Consider the following 21136-nt stretch of genomic DNA (forward strand, 5'->3'; position numbering starts at 1 on the left):
TGGAAACTTTTTAAAGACATCATAATAGAGGCTTAACTTAGATGTATACCCCAAATTAAAAAACATAGGAAGAGAACCAAAAAAGAGCCACCATGGCTAAACAACAAAGTAAAAGACGCAGTGAGAGGCAAAAAGGCATCCTTTAAAAAGTGGAAGTTAAATCCTAGTGAGGAAAATAGAAAGGAGCATAAACACTAGCAAATGAAGTGTAAAAATACAATTAGGAAGGCCAAAAAAGAATATGAGGAACAGTTAGCTAAAGACTCAAAAAATAATAGCAAATTTTTTTTTAAATACATCAGAAGCAGGAAGCCTGCTAAACAACCAGTGGGGCCACTGGACGATCAAGCAGGACAATAAGGTCATTGCGGAGAAACTAAATGAATTCTTTGCATTGGTCTTCACGGCTGAGGATGTGAGAGAGATTTCCAAACCTGAGCCATTCTTTTTAAGTGACAGATCTGAGGAACTGTCCCAGATTGAGGTATCACTAGAGGAGGTTTTGGAACAAATTGATAAATTAAAGAGCAATAAGTCACCAGGACCAAGAGTTCTGGAGGAACTCAAATGTGAAATTGCAGAACAACTAACTGTAGTCTGTAACCCTTTCATTTAAATCAGCTTCTGTACCAGATGACTGAAGGATAGCTAATGTGACGCCAATTTTTAAAAAGGGCTCCAAAGGTGATCCTGGCAATTACAGGCCTGTAAGCCTGACTTCAGTACCGAGCAAACTGGTTGAAACTATAATAAAGAACAATATTATCAGACACATAGATGAACATAATTTGTTGAGGAAGAGTCAACATGGTTGTAGTACAGGGAAATCAAGCCTCACCAATCAACTAGAATTCTTTGAGGGGGTCCATAAGCATGTGGACCAAGGGGATCCAACGGATATAGTATACTTAGATTTTCAGAAAGCCTTTGACATAGAATCATATGTCCCCTACGCTGGAGGGGAGGGATAGGATACAGAGGGACCTAGACAAATTGGAGGATTGGGCCAAAAGAAATCTGATGAGGTTCAATAAGGATAAGTGCAGGGTCCTGCACTTAGGACGGAAGAACCCAATGCACAGCTACAGACTAGGGACCGAATGGCTAGGCAGCAGTTCTGCGGAAAAGGACCTAGGGGTGACAGTGGACGAGAAGCTGGATATGAGTCAGCAGTGTGCCCTTGTTGCCAAGAAGGCCAATGGCATTTTGGGCTGTATAAGTAGGGGCATAGCGAGCAGATCAAGGGACGTGATTGTTCCCCTCTATTCGACATTGGTGAGGCCTCATCTGGAGTACTGTGTCCAGTTTTGGGCCCCACACTTCAAGAAGGATGTGGATAAATTGGAGAGAGTCCAGCGAAGGGCAACAAAAATGATTAGGGGACTGGAACACATGAGTTATGAGGAGAGGCTGAGGGAGCTGGGATTGTTTAGCCTGCAGAAGAGAAGAATGAGGGGGGATTTGATAGCTGCTTTCAACTACCTGAAAGGGGGTTCCAAAGAGGATGGCTCTAGACTGTTCTCAATGGTAGCAGATGACAGAACGAGGAGTAATGGTCTCAAGTTGCAGTGGGGGAGGTTTAGATTGGATATTAGGAAAAACTTTTTCACTAAGAGGGTGGTGAAACACTGGAATGCGTTACCTAGGGAGGTGGTAGAATCTCCTTCCTTAGAGGTTTTTAAGGTCAGGCTTGACAAAGCCCTGGCTGGGATGATTTAACTGGGAATTGGTCCTGCTTCGAGCAGGGGGTTGGACTAGATGACCTTCTGGGGTCCCTTCCAACCCTGATATTCTATGATTCTATGATTCTATGACAAGGTCCCTCACCAAAGGCTCTTATGCAAAGTAAGCTGCCACAGGATAAGAGGGAAGGTGCTCTCATGGATTGGTAACTGATTAAAAGATAGGAAACAAAGGGTAGGTATAAATGGTCCATTATCAGAATGGAGAGAGGTAAATGGTGTCCCCCAGGGGACCAGTCCTATTCAACATATTCATAAATGATCTGGAAAAAGGGGTGAACAGTGAGGTGGCAAAATTTGCAGATGATACAAAATTACTAAAGATAGTTAAGACCCAGGCAGACTGCGAAGAGCTACAAAAGGATCTCTCAAAACTAGGTGAATGGGCAACAAAATGGCATAATCCCAACTATACATATAAAATGATGGGGTCTAAATTAGCTGTTATCACTCAAGAAAGAGATCTCTCAGACATTGTGGATAGTTCTCTGAAAACATCCACTCAGTGTGCAGTGGCAGTCAAAAAAGCAAACAGAATGCTGGGAATAATTAAGAAAGGGATAGATAATAGGACAGAAAATATCATGTTGCCTCTCTATAAATCCATGGTAGGCCCACATCTTAAATACTGTGTGCAGATGTGGTTGCCCCATCTCAAAAAAGATATATTGGAATTGGAAAAGGTTCAGAAAATGGCAACAAAAATTATTAGGGGTATGGAACGGCTTCCATATGAGGAAAGATGAATAAGACTGGGACTTTTCAGCTCGGAAAAGAGATGGCTAAGGGGAGATATGATTGAGATCTATAAAATCATGACTGGTGTAGAGAAAGTAGATAAAGAAGTGTTGTGTACTACTTCTCATAACACAAGAACTAGGGGTCACCAAATGAAATTAATAAGCAGCAGGTTTAAAACAAATAAAAGGAAGAATTTTTTCACACAATGCACAGTCAACCTGTGGAACTCCTTGACAGAGGATGTTGTGAAGGCCAAGACCATAACAGGGTACAAAAAAGAACTAGATAAATTCATGGAGGATAGGTCCATCAATGGCTGTTAGGATGGGCAGGAATGGTGTACTTAGCCTCTGTTTGCCAGAAGCTGGGAATGAGTGACGGGATGGATCACTTGATTACCTGTTTCGTTCATTCCCTCTGGGGCACCTGGCCACTGTTGGAAGACAGGATACTGGGCTAGATGGACCTTTGGTCTGGACCCAATAGGGCCATTCTTGTGTTCTTATGTTCCAGCAAAGTGCCAGGCTTTCTTTGAGCAACCCATATCTACATTGTAATAAACTGAAGTGGCATGTATGCTGCAAAATTAACCAATCTCTCTTTTGGTTTTTCCAGCACACTTAGGAAATGCTGACATGATTCAGCCAGGACTTATCCCCCTCCAGCCAAACCTAGATTTCATGGATACTTTTGAATCTTTTCAGGGTAAGAATAAGGGAAAAAATGAGTTTACTGTTTTTATTAGTGGTATAGCACCAATTTCTGCTATAGCGGTAATGGGTTTTGAACAGAAAAATAAACTATGCAAACCAAATATTTATCCTCTTTATACAGCATGAAAATGGAGCCCAAATTCAAAAGTATTTGAAATTCAATTAAAAAAATTTTTAAAAAATACTGTAGCGAGATCCTCTTACTGTTGCGAGACCAGTTCTTTGCCTGGCTGGGTTTTGAAATTCACTTGTAAGAGCCTATGTGTCTTAAGATTAGACTTAGAAGAACACAGCTTTCAGAGAACCTGGTTTACATACAAGTGGCTTTTGAAACTTTACCTATTGATTGTATGGGAGAACATCAGGTGTCAGCGGAGGACCTTACAGGAGAACGATGCTAATTGGTGTCTCCCTACTCCTCACACCCCATTGTTCACTCATACAGTCTCTGTGGTTTCCCCATTTCTTCGTAACAATTTAATAACCAATGCAAAGTCTCATGTTACTGAGACCTCCATTACTTTTTCACTATTTACTCTAGAATAGAGTTTAAAATAGAAAATAGAGTTTAAGTGGGACTCAAATGGTGCCTGGGCTTTGTGCTGGTCCTCTGCGCAGGGCTGAAATTCACTCAAATCCACTAAATTTGCATGGCATTTTACAAGCATAGCTGAAAAATAATCCATTTCCCAGAGTTCATAAATCTCAATAAGACGGGCAAACATCTTTGTGTTTGTAAATAAGCAGAGTACATTTTGTGGTGACGCAATTTCCTTATTTTTTAATTATTTATTTACTTGCTAATTCTCAGTGAGTCTCCCATTACTTAGTGCTACCATAATATAGGGAGTAAATATAGTGCTACCATAATATAGGGAGTAAAACATTTAATATTTGTTTTCACATTCTTTCAGATCTGTTCTCATCCAGTCGCTCTGGCAACTTTTTCACTTCTCTCCCTGCTGCCAGTTCTGCTATGACAGATACCAGCAGCCATTCTTCCCAGGTAAACAGGTTTTATGTAGTGAAAATTTGCCAGAGCTCAAATTTGTAAGTACTATACAGATCTTCACGTACTAATATGCAGTATCAGACAAGCTCATGTAAATAGAATTGAATAAACACTTACAATACTTGGTTAATACAGTATATTTTCCTCTGATTTACCAATAAAAGAAATTATTACGATAACCTAGAAGTAAAAATAACTGGTACATGTACTATACTTGCACTGTTGTGACTTAAATACCTTTGTCCTCCACAGTGTCCAGTTCAGAACAGAATTTTCTTTGTACTTTAAAATACTAGTTTTTGTAGAGAAAGTGTTTTGTCCTTCGAGTGAAATAATGCTGTCTCTGAATGTAGTTGGCCTTGCTATAAAGAATCCTATGTACCGGGAGGGAGTGTGGACTAGCAGGTAGACCTGCGAACTGGGAGACTTAACTGCTGGGTTTTGTTTCCAGCTGTGTCATTGACTAGCTGTGGGGCCTGGGTCCAGTCACTTAACCTCTGTGTACCTCAGTTTTCTTATCTGTAAAACAAGCATATTGGTGATTTCCTTCCTCTGAAGAGCTGTGGATCTCAACCCCCTGGAAGATCTTTACCTCCTTTATCTTTACCTTCCTTACCTGAGCCAAGGAGAAATGGGCAAAACTAGAGGTAGTTGTACCAGTTTAGTTCTTGATGTGGAAGGCTTTGGCTTAGCATAACCAGGGGTGATTCAGGTATAAGCCTCGTTCTCCCCTTTCACAATTGAGTGTAAAGAAAGGTCAGATAAAAGCTTCTGGTGCTGGCCCATCTCCAATGTCAAGCATTAATCTGTACTTTTTTTTTTTTTTCCCCTCCTGCCAGTCTTCTGTCCTGCCCTCAGGTTCTTTACCCAGCCCACTCCCAACGGTGAGCCTCAGTGAAGGATTGATTGCCTCCTCAGTACCTGCTCCTGTCATTCCTGATGTTGGTGCTAACCAATGTTCCAACATTCGGAGTGGGGGCTCTTTCATCCAGCCATCAGACTTCAATTCCAGTTCATCTCTAAGTGCCCAGCAGCCATTTCTTCCGGTGTTCCCAGCTCCAGTGTCACTGCTGCAGCCCACTGTCCCACCACAGCAAGCCGCTTTGCCCACGGTGCCTCTGAATGCCGGCTTGAATTCTCAGCCGCCTGCTTTTACTGCTCCAGAAACCCAAAAGTCTGGCCTCTGCAAATCTTCCATTGTTACCCACACGGCTTCTGCCACCCAGACCCACAACGCCTCTGCTACCACCTTCAGCCAGAGCCAGAACCTCATCCTGGCAACACAGCAGCCAGGGGGAGGCGTGCCTTGTAACCTGACTCTACAGACTGCTGTCGTGCAGGGGCAGCCCCGGCCTCAGCTGCAACCCCACCTGACGTTTGCACTCCCGAAAGCCATTCCCCTGGCAAATGCTGGGACAAGACCCAAACAGCCACAAAAAATAGTGCCTGTTCCAAAGCCTGAAACAGTGTCCTTAGTATTAAAAAATGCCTTCATCGCCCCAGGTGAGAGTCACGGGTGTTCCTCCTTCTTCTGCTGGGAGGGAGTAACCTGAGGGCGGGGCACAGTTACTGTTGTAGGTGCAAAATAACTTTAACAAAAATATGCTCATCTGCAGCACACTGGTTGTCACTGGAAGTACCTAGAAATCTTGATGGGGAGGATATTTATTGTTACTAGCACTGCCTTCTCAGAATCCGCTTTCCAAATAAACATTCAGGACGGCGACAAAAAAAACAGGCTTTTCCCACAGCCCTGAATTTTAATCTGGTTATAAGGGAGGCAGCATGGACCATTGGAGTTTGCATAGGACTGGGAATCAGGAGGTCTTGGCTTCTGTTCCTGGCTCTGCCACTGAGTCCTTGGTGGTTGCCTTTAGAAAGTCATTTCACCCCTCTTTGCTTCAGTGACTCCTTCTGTAACATGAGGCTATTTTACCTACCTCAGTTGATGCTGAGGTGCTCAGAGCTTTTGGAGATCCTCAGCTGAATGGCGCTAGACAGGTGCAGAGTGTCAATTCAGGTATTGGCTGTTTTCAAAGGGATATACCTGACTAAACTGACCAAACTCTCTGATCAAATGGGGCTGTTCCTCTGTTTTCGTGACCTTGTCTACACTGGCTGCTGCACAAAGGGTGAAAAGCAGGCTGCGTCCCTGCTCACTGCAGTGTGTGTAGCTACATGAGGCAGTGAAAGTCTCTGGCAGTGGGGAGCTGCTGGAGCCTTTCCTCTCTGTCTCCCCCTTGCCAGAACCTTTCACTGCTGCCAGAGTCTTTCACTAAAAATAGAAGTGTAGATGTGAGAGGCGCTGCTTGGGTGTGCAGAGAGCCGTGTAGAATATATACCCACAGGTTCAGGCACTCTGCGATACTTGCCTAAGCTGTGCCTCACCATCTACCTTTTTCAGGGACACAAATCCTAAAACTTTATTTCTTAGGGTCCCGTATCAGACTACAGACACATTATGCCCAGTTATACCTGGGCTAACTGGGCGTAATGTGTCTCTAGTCTACAAACCACTGTAAGTGTAGACCTACCCCATGAATGTTAATGCTTATGAGCAGGCCTGGCGTAGTGAGGAGGAAGACATTTCAGTGACACGGGACCCTAAGAAATAAAGTTTTAGGATTTGTGTGCCTTGGCCTCAATCTGCCTAGCTTGGGGCTCCTAGAGATTCAGTCAAGCAGTGTCTGTTTTCAGGACCATGTTAACACTCTAAAGACAGCAGAAGCCAGAGACCCCTCAGGATTTGAGCTTTTTTCAGAGGCAGTTTCTAAAATGTCCCTACGTTGGCCCATTTGCTCTGAATGCAAATGATATGGAGAAATATTGTTGGTTCATGGTCATGAAGATGTAACAGAGAGATTAAAATCCACTTAGAATCTGACTGTGGGTGTCTACGACATTTGAGCTTTCAGTGCTGTCCAACCCACCATCTGCTGTAGATGTCTGAGAGCAGCAAGCGTGAGGAAAACGAGAGCGCTCTGAACTTCTCATAAGGAACAGCTGCCAAGGGGCTACACAGTCTCCATGATAACACAGAACAGGCAGCATGTTCACTTCTTGGGATTATTATACACTGCCTTCAGGGATGTGCTAAAATCACCTGGCTGAGGACCCAAGTGACTTCACTCATCCAAAATACGCTTAGCACAGAGGTTCTCAACCTTTTCCTTTCTGAGCCACCCCCGCCACCCAACATGCTAATAAGACCCCACCTGTACCATGACAACTGATTTTCTACATATCAAAGCCAGGGCACATGTTAGTGGGTAGCAAGCAGGGCAGTTGCCCAGGGGCCCATGCCACAGGGGCTCCCGCAAAGCTACGTTGCTCACCCTTCGGCTTCAGCCCCATGCAGGGGACTTCGGCTTTCTGCCCTGGACCTCAGCGAGTCTAATGCTGGTCCTGCTTGACAGAACCCCTGAAACCTGCTTGTGGCCCCCTAGCGGGCCCCAGATCCCTTGTTGAGAACCACTGCTATAGCCAATCCCCCAGAAACACACAGCCTGAAGGATTATTGTGAAATGGAAATTACTGAAAAGCAAGAGAGTTTGTGTGTCTGCCTGCCATGGGCATGATGCTGTGGCAGCTCACCAGAAACCCCAATTAACATCCTCAAGTCTGCTGCATCCCAGATCCTAGCCCAAAGACATGTCACTTGAAATAGCTTGATCCATGATTAATAGCATTAAGACACTACAAGGTGTGTTTCTAAGCCATTCCTATGTGCACCTAATGAATTAAAAAGCAAGAGTCCATGTGCCTTCAACAGCCAAGAAATGCACCTCTGACCTAGTGAAATGTGTTCTAGGTCCTTTCTCAGCAAGAGCATGTATCTGCCTTCGTATGCTGGGGCTAAGATGTGCCCCTTTGTTACCCATGGGATTTGCACCTCTGGTTGGACAATGAATGGCTTCATTGTTCATGGGCTCAACATCAACTGTGTCTCTAAATTAGGTTGCAAAGTACACCTGTCACAGCCTCAAGGTGCACTTACATCAGTTATAAAACACTTGATCCATAGACAACTCAGAGATCTGTATACTGTGTGGTATCTGAAGCTGTTATAAGCCCTTTTTGTATCCTGGAGCCACCTAGCAGTGGCAGTTTGTGTTGCAGCTTGATCTTTGAGAGAACGTAGAATAAATATGATTTGGCAAAGTTGTACATAAGATACCTGTTCGGTCCCATTTAGTCCATCCTCCCAATCAACACTAGTTTGTTCCCTATATAACATTCTCCAGATCTTTTGTGTCAATAACTATTCTAACTTCAATTGTATTCTTCAGCTGCCTTTCAGGGACAGTCCAGAGCTGTGATCGTAACCCCAGCACCTTTAAAAAGAGAGGGGATTTTGACTCCAGCCATGTCTCCACCTAGTGTTGTAATTGCACCAGCTGGAATTGCCAGAGTAAGGAAAAGAAAAAAGATATTTGGATTGGAGTTTGCATGTTGTTAGAGCGTTAAAGTGTTCATGCCTCAAAAAGTGACTAGGTATAGATGCCCCCTCATTACTCAACAGATCTGTTGGCGTACTCAGAGTTATCTGTTAATGTTTGATTTATAAATTGGTTAGTCTCTAAGGTGCCACAAGTACTCCTTTTCTTTTTGCGAATACAGACTAACACGGCTGTTACTCTGAAATCTACATTGTGTGGCTCTTAGCACTATATAATCTGCACAGCTTCAGGAGAGTGAACTGGTTTCTTCTGTGGCTTACACATCAACAGAATTCATAACAGGCACCAGTTGCAGAGGGTTTTTTGACTCATAGACTTTCAGTCGAGAATGGACCATCATCATCATATAATCTGACTTCCTGCACATTGCATGCCACAGAACCTCACCAGTCCACCTCTATGATAGGCCCATAAGTGATGATGATGAAAGAGCCAGAAAGAATCCAGCTTGATTTTCCAGTTGTCAGTTGAGAAGTTTGTCTTGAGTATGCCAGTGTGTTTGTCCAATATGTTTGAGTGCATGGGAGAGAGAATTTAAGTGTACTCTGGTATAATAAGAGGAAATTGCTTTTTCACTGCTGCTAACATACTCTAATAGTGCATTGAATTATGAAAAAATGTGTGACTCTTGCCAGAAGTCTGACTTTTGTGCTTGATTGTCCATAATATAGCACTAGTTTGGGGGGTTCCTGTCACCAGATAGTTATGTACTAATTTAACATTATACATTCCCATTGAAAGACAAGATAATAGAATCCTTTGTGTATTTCTTTCTATAATGTTCCTGTGCTGTTTCTAGGCTCCCGGGGTGATGGAATTCCATAATAACATTCTGGTTGGTCAAGCACAGCAAGCTCCGAATAACCAGCAAGTCCAGTCCACAGTCTCGCATCGCTTCTCTCCTAGTGCAGTCCAAGATGTGAAAGGAGAGCAAATCCCTTCCCACAGTACCTGTTCACAAGTTCCCTCACCTACACCTAGTAAGTTAGAGACCTAAACTCTCTGACTCTCCCCCATATGCATCCACCTTTAAGGGGGATGTAAAACAGATCTTGGCCAGCTGTGGTTATTACATATCCTGGGGAATTCTTTGTAGAAATAGCTTGTGAGCCCCATTTCCTACACTTTCAGTTGTCTATAATAGTCTTCAGTTCTTGCCCTAAGCTTTTGATTAGTGTCTGTGCACTGGTAAGCTGCAGTAGTCCACTCCAGAAGTGGTTGCATTTCAGTACTCCATAAAATGCTATACAAGTTTGCCATTTAATATAATAAATATAATTCTAGTACTTTGCACCACTTCTACAGCAGCTTTCATTAGAGGATGTCTAAGCACAGTTTAGCCTCACACCTTGCCAAGGGTTCCCTGCAACAGTACGTGTCCCTGGCCTCTTCCCTTGTGCTCTACTTCTGAGGTATGTGTCCATTTTCATGGGATAGTAAGAAATTATTTAAATATTTTGCTTCCTGCTTTAGGAACCTGGAAGGTCACCGTGCAAGTAGGTCAAGGTAGGATAGTCAGTTTAGGTCCCAGACACCCTAACACACATTTGCCTGAAGTGGAGAGAACATGTCGCCACAAGGCATTTAGCCATTGCTTGTGAAATATTTGGATTTCCTAGCCATCTGATCATCCTACTAGAACCTAGATATTACAGCACTGGATGCTCTAGAAGTGCAGTCAGTGGCTAGATTAAATGATCTGGGTAGAAATTGCTGCTTGACAGTTCAGTTTGTTAGAGAGAGCTATTTGTTTTAATGATCTGACATTTTCTTTTTGAAGGCCGAGATTGTCAGAATTCAGGACAGGCCTCTCCCTGCCCGTCTGAACAAAGCCCCAGTCCTCAGTCTCCACAGAATAATTGCTCAGGAAAATCCACAGCTAACCCTCAGATGGCTGCATTTAAGGTACATGTTCCCTCCTTTTGAGTTTTTTCTTCCTTATTTGTCTTTGTAGCTTATTGATTTCCTAATTTAGACTGTAAGTCACTTGATAAATGAGGTTGCATGTGTGGTTGTGGCTGAGCTTGCATTACATTTGTGTTGCTGTATTTCATTTTAAACATTTCATTATGGCTTCAGGCTTTGGTAATGGAACTGATCTTGCCCTGCTCAGCAGTGATTTGTCATCCAACCTGCCCAAGGAGGCTGTATTTCTGTTTCTCATTATCAGCCATGACAGTATTTGATACTGTAGTTCATATAACCCTTACGACAGATCTAGGTTTTAACTGGTAGATCTGTATTCAGCTGGTTTTAGCCTTAGACTTCTAAGCCATTTTAGTTTGTCTGTGCATGTGGTTTTTCATCCAGATTATTGCTGTTCTGTTGGGAGCTCTTCCAGCTGCTCAGTTTTGGGGGCTCTTGATCTTCAGTGCTGTTTGTTGGGATGATTTCGCCTGGCGGTGTCTGGTACTTTCTGATAGCCCCTGGCGATTGCCCTGTTTGGTCCTTTTCCAAAACCTGAAGAAAGTGCAAGACTGAATACTCTGGAGCTCAATGAAGTTTAATGATAATTAAACAACAGGTCAATTTAGCGGAAACAGAACTCCAGCTGACTTCCTGTCTGTCAAATCTCCTCTCCTTTTACAAACACAGTGATACATATGCCACTGTTGGGGTGTTAGCCTTAATGACCTGGGTGAATTCATATTGGGATAATTTTAGATTAAGACTCTCTGACATTCCCCTCAAAGATTCATTTTGACATGGTGTCTTCACCACTCTTCCTAAGCAGAAAGTGGTACTCTTGCTGTGTGCTATTAAAGAGCTGACATTTTCCTCCGAGGGGGTGGCTGCATGTCACTTGGGGAAGTGTTCCCTACTGTATAAATTATCTATATATAGTGGAATCTTTAAAAAAGGGAAGAAGGAGGATCCAGGGAACTACAGGCCAGTCAGCCTCACCTCAGTCCCTGGAAAAATCATGGAGCAGGTCCTCAAAGAATCAATCCTGAAGCACTTGCATGAGAGGAAAGTGATCAGGAACAGCCAGCATGGATTCACCAAGGGAAGGTCATGCCTGACTAATCTAATCGCCTTTTATGATGAGATTACTGGTTCTGTGGATGAAGGGAAAGCAGTGGATGTATTGTTTCTTGACTTTAGCAAAGCTTTTGACACGGTCTCCCACAGTATTCTTGTCAGCAAGTTAAGGAAGTATGGGCTGGATGAATGCACTATAAGGTGGGTAGAAAGCTGGCTAGATTGTCGGGCTCAACGGGTAGTGATCAATGGCTCCATGTCTAGTTGGCAGCCGGTATCAAGTGGAGTGCCCCAAGGGTCGGTCCTGGGGCCAGTTTTGTTCAATATCTTCATAAATGATCTGGAGGATGGTGTGGATTGCACTCTCAGCAAATTTGCGGATGATACTAAACTGGGAGGAGTGGTAGATACGCTGGAGGGGAGGGATAGGATACAGAAGGACCTAGACAAATTGGAGGATTGGGCCAAAAGAAATCTGATGAGGTTCAATAAGGATAAGTGCAGGGTCCTGCACTTAGGACGGAAGAACCCAATGCACAGCTACAGACTAGGGACTGAATGGCTAGGCAGCAGTTCTGCGGAAAAGGACCTAGGGGTGACAGTGGACGAGAAGCTGGATATGAGTCAGCAGTGTGCCCTTGTTGCCAAGAAGGCCAATGGCATTTTGGGCTGTATAAGTAGGGGCATAGCGAGCAGATCAAGGGACGTGATCGTTCCCCTCTATTCGACGTTGGTGAGGCCTCATCTGGAGTACTGTGTCCAGTTTTGGGCCCCACACCACAAGAAGGATGTGGATAAATTGGAGAGAGTCCAGCGAAGGGCAACAAAAATGATTAGGGGACTGGAACACATGAGTTATGAGGAGAGGCTGAGGGAGCTGGGATTGTTTAGCCTGCAGAAGAGAAGAATGAGGGGGGATTTGATAGCTGCTTTCAACTACCTGAAAGGGGGTTCCAAAGAGGATGGCTCTAGACTGTTCTCAATGGTAGCAGATGACAGAACGAGGAGTAATGGTCTCAAGTTGCAGTGGGGGAGGTTTAGATTGGATATTAGGAAAAACTTTTTCACTAAGAGGGTGGTGAAACACTGGAATGCGTTACCTAGGGAGGTGGTAGAATCTCCTTCCTTAGAGGTTTTTAAGGTCAGGCTTGACAAAGCCCTGGCTGGGATGATTTAACTGGGAATTGGTCCTGCTTCGAGCAGGGGGTTGGACTAGATGACCTTCTGGGGTCCCTTCCAACCCTGATATTCTATGATTCTATGAGGGTGTTCTTCCACACAGAAAAGTCACTGTGGATGGAGTTTCACTCTAACAGGATGGGGCCAGCCTGGTTTAAAAAAAAAAATCCTCTACAAAGACCTCTCCTTGCCCCTACTAAAGGGCAGATATTTCCTGGCTGGCCTGTCTCCCCTTCTCTCCTTGCAACAGCTGTAGCATGAGTTGGAGTTAGGAACTTTTCTCACCCTTCATCAATCCATCCAGGGGACAGTGGCATCTTCTCTTCTCCTCATCCTCCTCTGCTCTCCTTAAAATACAGCAGCCAACACCTAGCCGGTAGGATAACTACTGCATTCCAAGATGATTAGCACAGTGAAATCTGTTGCAGTGAAAAGCCCATTGAAAGCCCTCACCTGCACAAGGAGTATCATTATAACCAAGTTCGCTGTAAGGCTGTGTCCACACTACGGTTTCTAACCTTGAGTTTGTAAACAGTGTCACGGTCACCTTAACCAGTTACAGTTACACAGTTCAGTTTCTGCGCCGGCTGCTTTTCTGCCGTCACTCCCATTTTGTGCATCTGTATCTGCCATGCTATTTAACACATCAACAAGGGATAGAATTTCTGGAGGGCATGCACCTGGAATGGCAGGAGCTGCTTATACCCTCAAGGATGTCCTTCCACACACACAGCTGAAGGATGGAGAACTGGCCATACCAGTTGCACATGGATAGGGGTTCCTGTCTGCAGAGCAAAAAGAATGCACTGACCCAGTTGCAGAAGAGAGCCACTTGCCAGTCTAGCCCTGGAATGGCAAAACACTGAGCTGCTATGGTTACTAAGAGAGTCCTAGGCATGTGGTGTAAGAACACATGTTTTGAGCCATCCATATAAATAACCTTACAAGCTCCATTCCAAGTTGTAGTGTGGATTTACTTTGGAGTGAGAGCCACTATAGAAATGCCAGTTGTTAAATCAGACTGCTAGAGGCCTTGGCTGTATCACTCACACTAGTTGGCCTTCGTAGAATTTTTCCTTGATTATACAAGAAACACAATGAAAACCACAACAGACCCAAGAAGGCTATCAACTCCGTTTCTTTGTTTAGAAGTAGGCAGTCACGAGATAATGTGGTGTCCTTGGGAAAACAAACCTACAGTGAATCAAATTTTTTAGCCATTTTGACATAAATATTGGTGACTCTGAATGCTTTGTATTTTAAATGTTTTAAGTCCCAATATGTTGGTAAGCAGGCAAAGGATCAGTGATTGTTACAGGCGCTTTGATGTTTGCCCACCTTTAGCGTTCCATTCTTTACTCTTTTTGGAATGTCGTTGTTCTCGAAACTTAAGGTGATGGTCTTGCTGAGCAAAACTGCTTAGATTACAGTACAGCAGCATATCAGTGGGTAGGGCATTGGATTGCGAGTCAGGAAATCTAGGTTCTGTTCCAGAATCTGCCACCAACTCGTTGAGTGGACGCCTACATCACACAAACTTGTTCTTCCTCATTTTTCCCCTCTGTAAAAGGAGGCTAATGACAGTTACCCATCTTCTGTAAAACACTATAAAAGGGCTAAATCTGATTAGCCCTTTTTCAGGGTTCTGGTGGAAAAAGATGTTTGATAGCTTTAGAAATGTATGGTAGCACATAAGCCAAACAATGATTTAAAGCATCCGTATGTGCCAAAGGTTGTATACCAAATGTTAGGGCCCAGTTTAGGTTCCTTTCACACTCATAAAGTCCACCGACTTCAGTGGGAGTTTTTGCTGCACTAGGAATGGTGGGTCAGGTCCATAATTTGCAGGTAATTTTAAAGGTCTAAGGATGTAAAGAGACACTGTCAGAATTTTAGGGGGTATTTTTAAACCTCATGAAACTTAAAACTAATAGAAGTGTGCATAAAACTAAGAAGAAAACCCTATTAAACCAGTTTTGGTTTGCATTTAGTACAGTGGGCACTTCTGAAAGTGTTTAAATTGCCATGTGCAAGTAATTAATATCACTATGATATTTTGCCGCATTATTAGGAACGCTGTGGATACCATGGTAACTTTTAATTCAGCAAAAGATAAAATTGTATAGATTTTAATAGCAAAAATGACCATAGGGCAGTGGTGGAGAAACCAGCATAGATTGATGAGTTAATTTTATTTGTTTATGTAGAATCGAAGGATGAAGCATATTTCAGCAGAACAAAAGAGAAGATTTAATATCAAGATTGGTTTTAGCACCCTGAACAGCCTGGTATCAGCTAACTCTAAGTCAGTAAGTTGTCCATGAGTGCTGTGCATTTTTAACATGCAAAAGAAGTTACAGAAACCATCACTCATTCTGAAAAGGGTTGTTAATAAACCTGAACATCACTTGTTTCACTGGAGAATGTGAAGTACACATCAAAGTGAAGTTACTTGACGCATCTGTGACATAAGAGTTTAGGTGAGGATTCCCAGGATGGGTAGAAGAAAATCTATTGTTACTGGTCAGGTAGCAGAGTACGTGCCAGCTCTTGTTCTCATAAGTTTACCACTGGTACCATTCTCAAAATTACAGGGAGTCTTGTTTGACCATGAGCTTCAGCTTTAGGACCCAAGGGGGAAAGAAAGGAAACTGGGCAGTGCAGTCCTCTTTGCTCCTGGAGCTCCAGTAACAGATACTTGATCATAGGTACAGCATGATAATGCTTTGAGCTTAGTGTATATGGTTCCTTTCCTCTGCCATCTCAAGAGTATTTTACAAACATTCCTTAATCTTCACAACACCACTACGAGGCAGGTCATGTACAAATTTGACAGATAGGTAAACTGTAGCACAGAAAGATTGTGACCTGCTTAAAGCCCAGGATGGATTGATTTGAGTCAAAGTGAGGGGGGCTCACCGATATAACGTCTTATTTTATTTATTGAAACCATTTTAATGGATTATAATAATTGTAGATCTTATTTATTGCTATCCTGTCAAAGGTGCACACAGAGGCAGATCCTAGAATAGAAGTCAGTAATGCTGTTTGGCCCCTTTAATAACCGCTAGACCACACTCCCATCTGTTTAATGATAATGAGAAAACGCCAAACCCTTTAGAATCAAATGTTCTAAATTATCTCTTTAACATACAACTTTTAGTAACATGTGAAACATATCAAAGAAGACATCACACACCCCATATATAATTATGAATACTTGTTAAGGGGGAAAGTGGTTAACAAACAGTTTAAACATTTCCATTGAGAAAGTAGTCAAAATCCAATCTGGGGAAGAGAAGGCAAGTTGCCACACATGCATCTTTCACTTTTCCAGTGCTAATAAGAGTCAGGATAAATACCTAACTGGTTAATTGCTCTTCTGTAGCACTTTTCATTTGCCAATCCCAAAGTGCCTTACCAGGGTGGATAAGGAATGTGATAAAGGGGCAGAAATGCTTCTGTAGGTGCTATATTTGGTTTGGGTCAAACTCTTAGGCTGTTTAGATCAACTCCAGAAAGTCAACTTTGTGTTTGTCTTCGGTACAGATCAGCCACGCAATCACGCTCCAGAAGACTGTGGAATATATCGCTAAACTACAGCAGGAGAGAATGCAGTCACAAGAGGAAACCAGGCGCCTTCGGGAGGAGATTGAGGAGCTAAACACTGCTATCATGTGAGGTTTTGGGGGGTATTGTTACCTTTTTTCCATAATGACCAGAGCATGGGGAGCATTTCTTTGGGTAATAACATTGGGTGTCTGCACCAAATATTAGCGTAAATGGCAGCGGGGCATTGAAGAGGAGAAAAAAATCCGTGGATCCCAATGAAAAAGCAAAGTCACAATAGGATGAGCGTCAGTAGGCTTCTGTGTTGACCTTCAGTGGGCTCTGAGTATTGGTGCATATGGTGGTAGCACCAAAAATGGCCCACTTCTGAGAAGTGGTCAGGGAGCATTGTGTTCAAAGCTGTATTGTACGGTTGATCAGAAATCATGTCCCTTATGTCCTTTTATATGTAATCTTTCATTATTGGAAGAAATAATGTCCAGTGAATAGAGCACAGGATTGAGTCAGTGTGCAGGGATATCTTCCTGGCTCTGCGACTGACTTCCCGTGTGACCTTGGGAAAGTCACTTTAATAGTTCTGTGCCTCAGTTTCCCCAGCTATACAGTGGAAGGTAGCTATCATTACCCAATTTTAAAGCATTTTGTGGTCTGTAGTGCTTTTCATCTACAGACTTGTTAAGTGTTCTGTTATGTAATTAGGGTTTTGAGGAAAGCAATAAATTATATTTGTAGGAGTTGATAAACTCCATTTACTTGATTTTAAATTAATCCTTTAATTTGGGCTGTGTCCTAAAATCATGGGAATTTGAAGAAAATATTAGTGTTTTTCTTATCTGACTGCTAGTTTTAGAGTTTTTATTCCTTTCTAAGTGGGCCCTCAAAATTACATTGTTAGATGTTTTACTTTGCTTTTAGCACTATTATTTGTAATAATAAAAGCTTAGCAGCTTGAAAATTCGCTTTGCTAAATGGATATGGACAAAACTGATAGGAAAACAGTGTTATACAATACACATTAATGAATGAGGTTTGTCCTCTTCATTTTAGTGGATTACCTCCTAATAGGCAGCATCAGTCCTATGGTACTGATGTTTAGTGCTTGTCCTGTATTAGTGTTTGGTTTGCAAGAGAAATATCTCCTTTTTGCAGAGAGATTTTGAGCTCTGGCCTTTTTCTTCAGTTCTTGTCAACAGCAGCTCCCTGCTACCGGGGTTCCCATAACACGACAGAGATTTGATCACATGCGGAGTATGTTTGATGAGTACATGAGAAACAGGACCCTCCAGAACTGGAAGTTCTGGATTGTATCCTTTTACTGTGCTACTGTACATTGAATTTGTATCAAAAAAGCACTAAATCCCTATAGGCTTGTGACTAGAGAATAGGACTGAGAGTTAGGAACACTAGATTCTAATCTCAGCTCTGCCAATAACTGATGCTGTGCCTTTTAGCCAGTCACTTAAGTAACTTTGTTCCTCCATTTTCTCATCTGTAAAATGCGAATAATATTTCCCTGCTTCACAGGGTATTGAGGTATAAATCCATTAATGTATGTAAAGCTTTTCAAGAGGTTTGGAAGGAAGGTGCTGTAGGAGTGCAAAGTATTATTACTATTCGTTATTATGGTTTAAAACCTGTTAAAGTTTAGTGAATACTGTCCCTGAGCTTATAGCTCGTCTGTTCATTTTTTAGAAAAGGCCACTGTTAAGATAGGTGATATTTAAATAATCAATTCCTTACTGATAACTACTGAGATTATTAAAATTTAATTTTAATAAAATCACATGTGCTTTTCACCATTTATGTGGTTTTCTTTTTGCCCTGCACTCCTACTGTACAGTGAACCAGACTGGTCAGTTTCTCTTTCTGGTTCTCCTGCACTGGCTGCTACGTTGAGTTGCAGACACTTTAAGAGAAAGCTAAGATATTATTTTGGTTTCTATTCACCAGTATTTAAAGGATTCTGTCCCTTAGTCAGATTGTGCAACGCTTTTGGGGAAGACTCCCCTGTGCTCTACACAGCAAGTTTGACCTAGCATCTGTGGGAAAGGCCCAAGGATTTTGCAGCATTCTAGTATGTACCTCACACTGGAGCAGCTTCAGAGAAAGTAGAAAAATAGTTCTTTGCAATTGATTTAACTGTGAAAATTATTGATCAACTAAGGACAATATCCCATGTGTTGCTTAATTGGTTATTATATTTTATACTCCTCCAAAATGTTCAACTCCTGCAGAATTTGGTTTTAAAAAGGCTTAAGAGCATTATAAAAGTTGTCAGCGAGGAAGCTGGGAGTTTTGGCAGCTCAGTAGGAGGCAATTGGAACTTTTTGCACTCAGGAAGATATGGGAGGCAATTTGGGATAGTTGGATATTTCTCCTAAATGTTCAGCAGTAAAATGGTTGTGGGGATCTAAATTGGCATCATGAGGTTTCAGAGTTAATGCCTCACTGAGATGAACTGGACAGTTTACGTTTATCAGAGCTATTGTTTTAGGCAGTTTGCAGCAGGGACCTTGAAGGGAGTGAATAATACTCTCAGCAAGCCACCTCTCACAGCTGGTTATGCCTCCAAGTTCCTTTTTAGCAATTGGGTTTTATTCTCAGGACACGGTGACATTTTCCAGAATACTGTCCAGTGAAAGCTTAGGAGGCTATCTGTGCCCATAGTCAGCCATCATGATGACGAATGAAAACTGTTTTCACCATGGTAAAATGACTGTAAAGCAGTGAAGGAGGTTCATAACATAAATCTGAAAATCCCTTAATAGTTTCTGCTACGTAAAGGAGGGAGATGAGTAAGCTGATCTTGGGCTGGGAGAGACAGCTGAAGAATAGCCTGTTACATTACTTTTCCAGTCATTTTACAAGGCGGTGTAAGCGCAGGCAGTCCCTTTAAACATAACAGGCAATAATTAGATTGATCTTGGCCATTAGTGTTGGAGGGTACCCAGGAGCATATTACAATGTTGAGACTTGTTTATGCCATACTTCCACGCTTTGATGGAATTGGAAATTTTTTTTTTTTTACTAAAAAAGAAAAGGAGTACTTGTGGCACCTTAGAGACTAACCAATTTATTTGAGCATGAGCTTTCGTGAGCTACAGCTCACTTCATCTGATGAAGTGAGCTGTAGCTCACGAAAGCTCATGCTCAAATAAATTGGTTAGTCTCTAAGGTGCCACAAGTACTCCTTTTCTTTTTGCGAATACAGACTAACACGGCTGTTCCTCTGAAACCTTTTTTTTTACTGTTATCAGAAGATCTAAAGATAGTGGTAGATTGTCAGGCCCATTGATCATAGAACTGAACTATCTTTAAAGCCCTGGATAAGTTCCGTGGGTACATATTTCACGAGCTGGTTTGATTTTAAGTTTTGATTTAGTTGGGGGCAGGTTGTTTTTGTTCTAGAATTATTCAAACATCATCATAACAAATTGCTTTGTAGGTCAAGCGTAGTGAACATTTCAGCTATGATATAGGAGACCCTGATTTGATATCTGCTCCCAGTCACTGCTACATGGGGCCAGCGGAGGCTAAATTGTGCTTTAAAGGATGCAGCCTTCTGCGAGCAGGAGAGAATGATCCTATGTTGCTCAATATCTTTTAGCTCATTACAATGTGAGAATCCTGTCCAGTCCTCCTTTTCTAGTAGGGTTGTAGCCATCACAGTGCCCATCCTTCAGGTTAGAGGAGTTAATGGGAGGAATCCCTAAAGCATGTCTATAGCTTGCTGCTGTTAGCACTGGTTGCCAAAGGATTCTGATCAGAAGAGGTGTCCCCCAGAGTGGAATGTCCCACGGTTTCATAGGCTGTGTCTAGGGCTAGCTGCATCTTTTTATAATAGTATAATAAAAAGGAGGGACACAAACTACTAGGACTAGAAACATTTTTCGTGATTTCTTTTAAATGTTCCTTTGTTATTTGCAATCCAAATTCTACAGCATAAAGTAGACAAACGACATAGGTGAAGAGCACTGACATTAGATGTTGTTGTTTTATTTTAATATCCCAGGGAGAAATGTTTCTTTAAATGTTAGTGTCCCTTTGCTGGTTGAAGTCCATTTAGATGCCTTCTGTTTCCCACTTACATTGAACTATTAATGGTTGTTGTTTTTTTATTAAGATGCTCTGTGCTCCTCTTTTTTTCCCCTTAACCCTCAATGATTTGCAGTTTAGTATTATCATTAAGCCACTGTTTGAGTCCTTCAATGGAATGGTGTCTACGACTAGTTTAGAGGATCTGAACCAGACCGCAATGGCTTGGCTGGATCAGCATTGTTCGCTCCCTGTTCTGAGGCCAAGTAAGTAGAGTTCTAACCAGTGGTAATTTAATACTATAATAGTTGTTACCATACAGTTTCCTCTTGGAAATTCAGCATGGGAAAGGGAAGGAAGGCATGATATAAGATGTGGGTTTTTTCAACCCTCTTGCATTGTTGCAATGGAAAATTAAGAACTGTTGTTGCTGCCAGTGAAATTCACTTTGAGCATTTCTTGTTAGCACCAAGGAGAGAAAATAATTTAACTTTTGTTTGTAGAGACCAGAAATTAAATATAGATTCAAGCCACAACATTTTAATCCAGATTTCAAACGCTCTTGAGATGGCATAGGGGTCAGGAGAGTGGTTTGTCTTGTTATGAAGATAGAAGATGTTTGAATTTGTGCTTAGCTTTCAAATGCCTGTGAAGTTTGGAGGTGATTGAAGCTGATGCCAGTTTCTCAATCCTCCTCCATTA

At 42.3% G+C, this 21136-nt stretch overlaps 1 protein-coding gene across 4 annotated transcripts in view; it reads left to right on the top strand.

The window, feature by feature from the left end:
* The window catches only part of MLXIP (MLX interacting protein), a 77898-nt gene that overhangs the window by 49355 nt on the left and 7407 nt on the right, over positions 1–21136 (top strand). For 2 of the 4 annotated variants that reach the window (XR_012155104.1, XM_073313254.1), the window contains exons 7-16: positions 3099–3188; positions 4111–4202; positions 5048–5711; positions 8498–8619; positions 9468–9648; positions 10449–10573; positions 15037–15138; positions 16379–16506; positions 17580–17703; positions 20571–20700. Coding sequence is in view for 2 of the 4 variants with exons in the window: in XM_073313254.1 (XP_073169355.1) it covers positions 3099–3188; positions 4111–4202; positions 5048–5711; positions 8498–8619; positions 9468–9648; positions 10449–10573; positions 15037–15138; positions 16379–16506; positions 17580–17703; positions 20571–20700 (1758 nt within the window). In the remaining 2 variants the exon portion in view is untranslated. Of the gene's footprint in view, positions 1–3098; positions 3189–4110; positions 4203–5047; positions 5712–8497; positions 8620–9467; positions 9649–10448; positions 10574–15036; positions 15139–16378; positions 16507–17548; positions 17704–20570; positions 20701–21136 lie in introns of those variants that run through there. The other 2 variants (XR_012155105.1, XM_073313255.1) reach the window with 2 other exon arrangements.

This window comes from Lepidochelys kempii, chromosome 15 (assembly GCF_965140265.1).
Source record: "Lepidochelys kempii isolate rLepKem1 chromosome 15, rLepKem1.hap2, whole genome shotgun sequence".
Classification (NCBI taxonomy): domain Eukaryota; kingdom Metazoa; phylum Chordata; order Testudines; family Cheloniidae; genus Lepidochelys; species Lepidochelys kempii.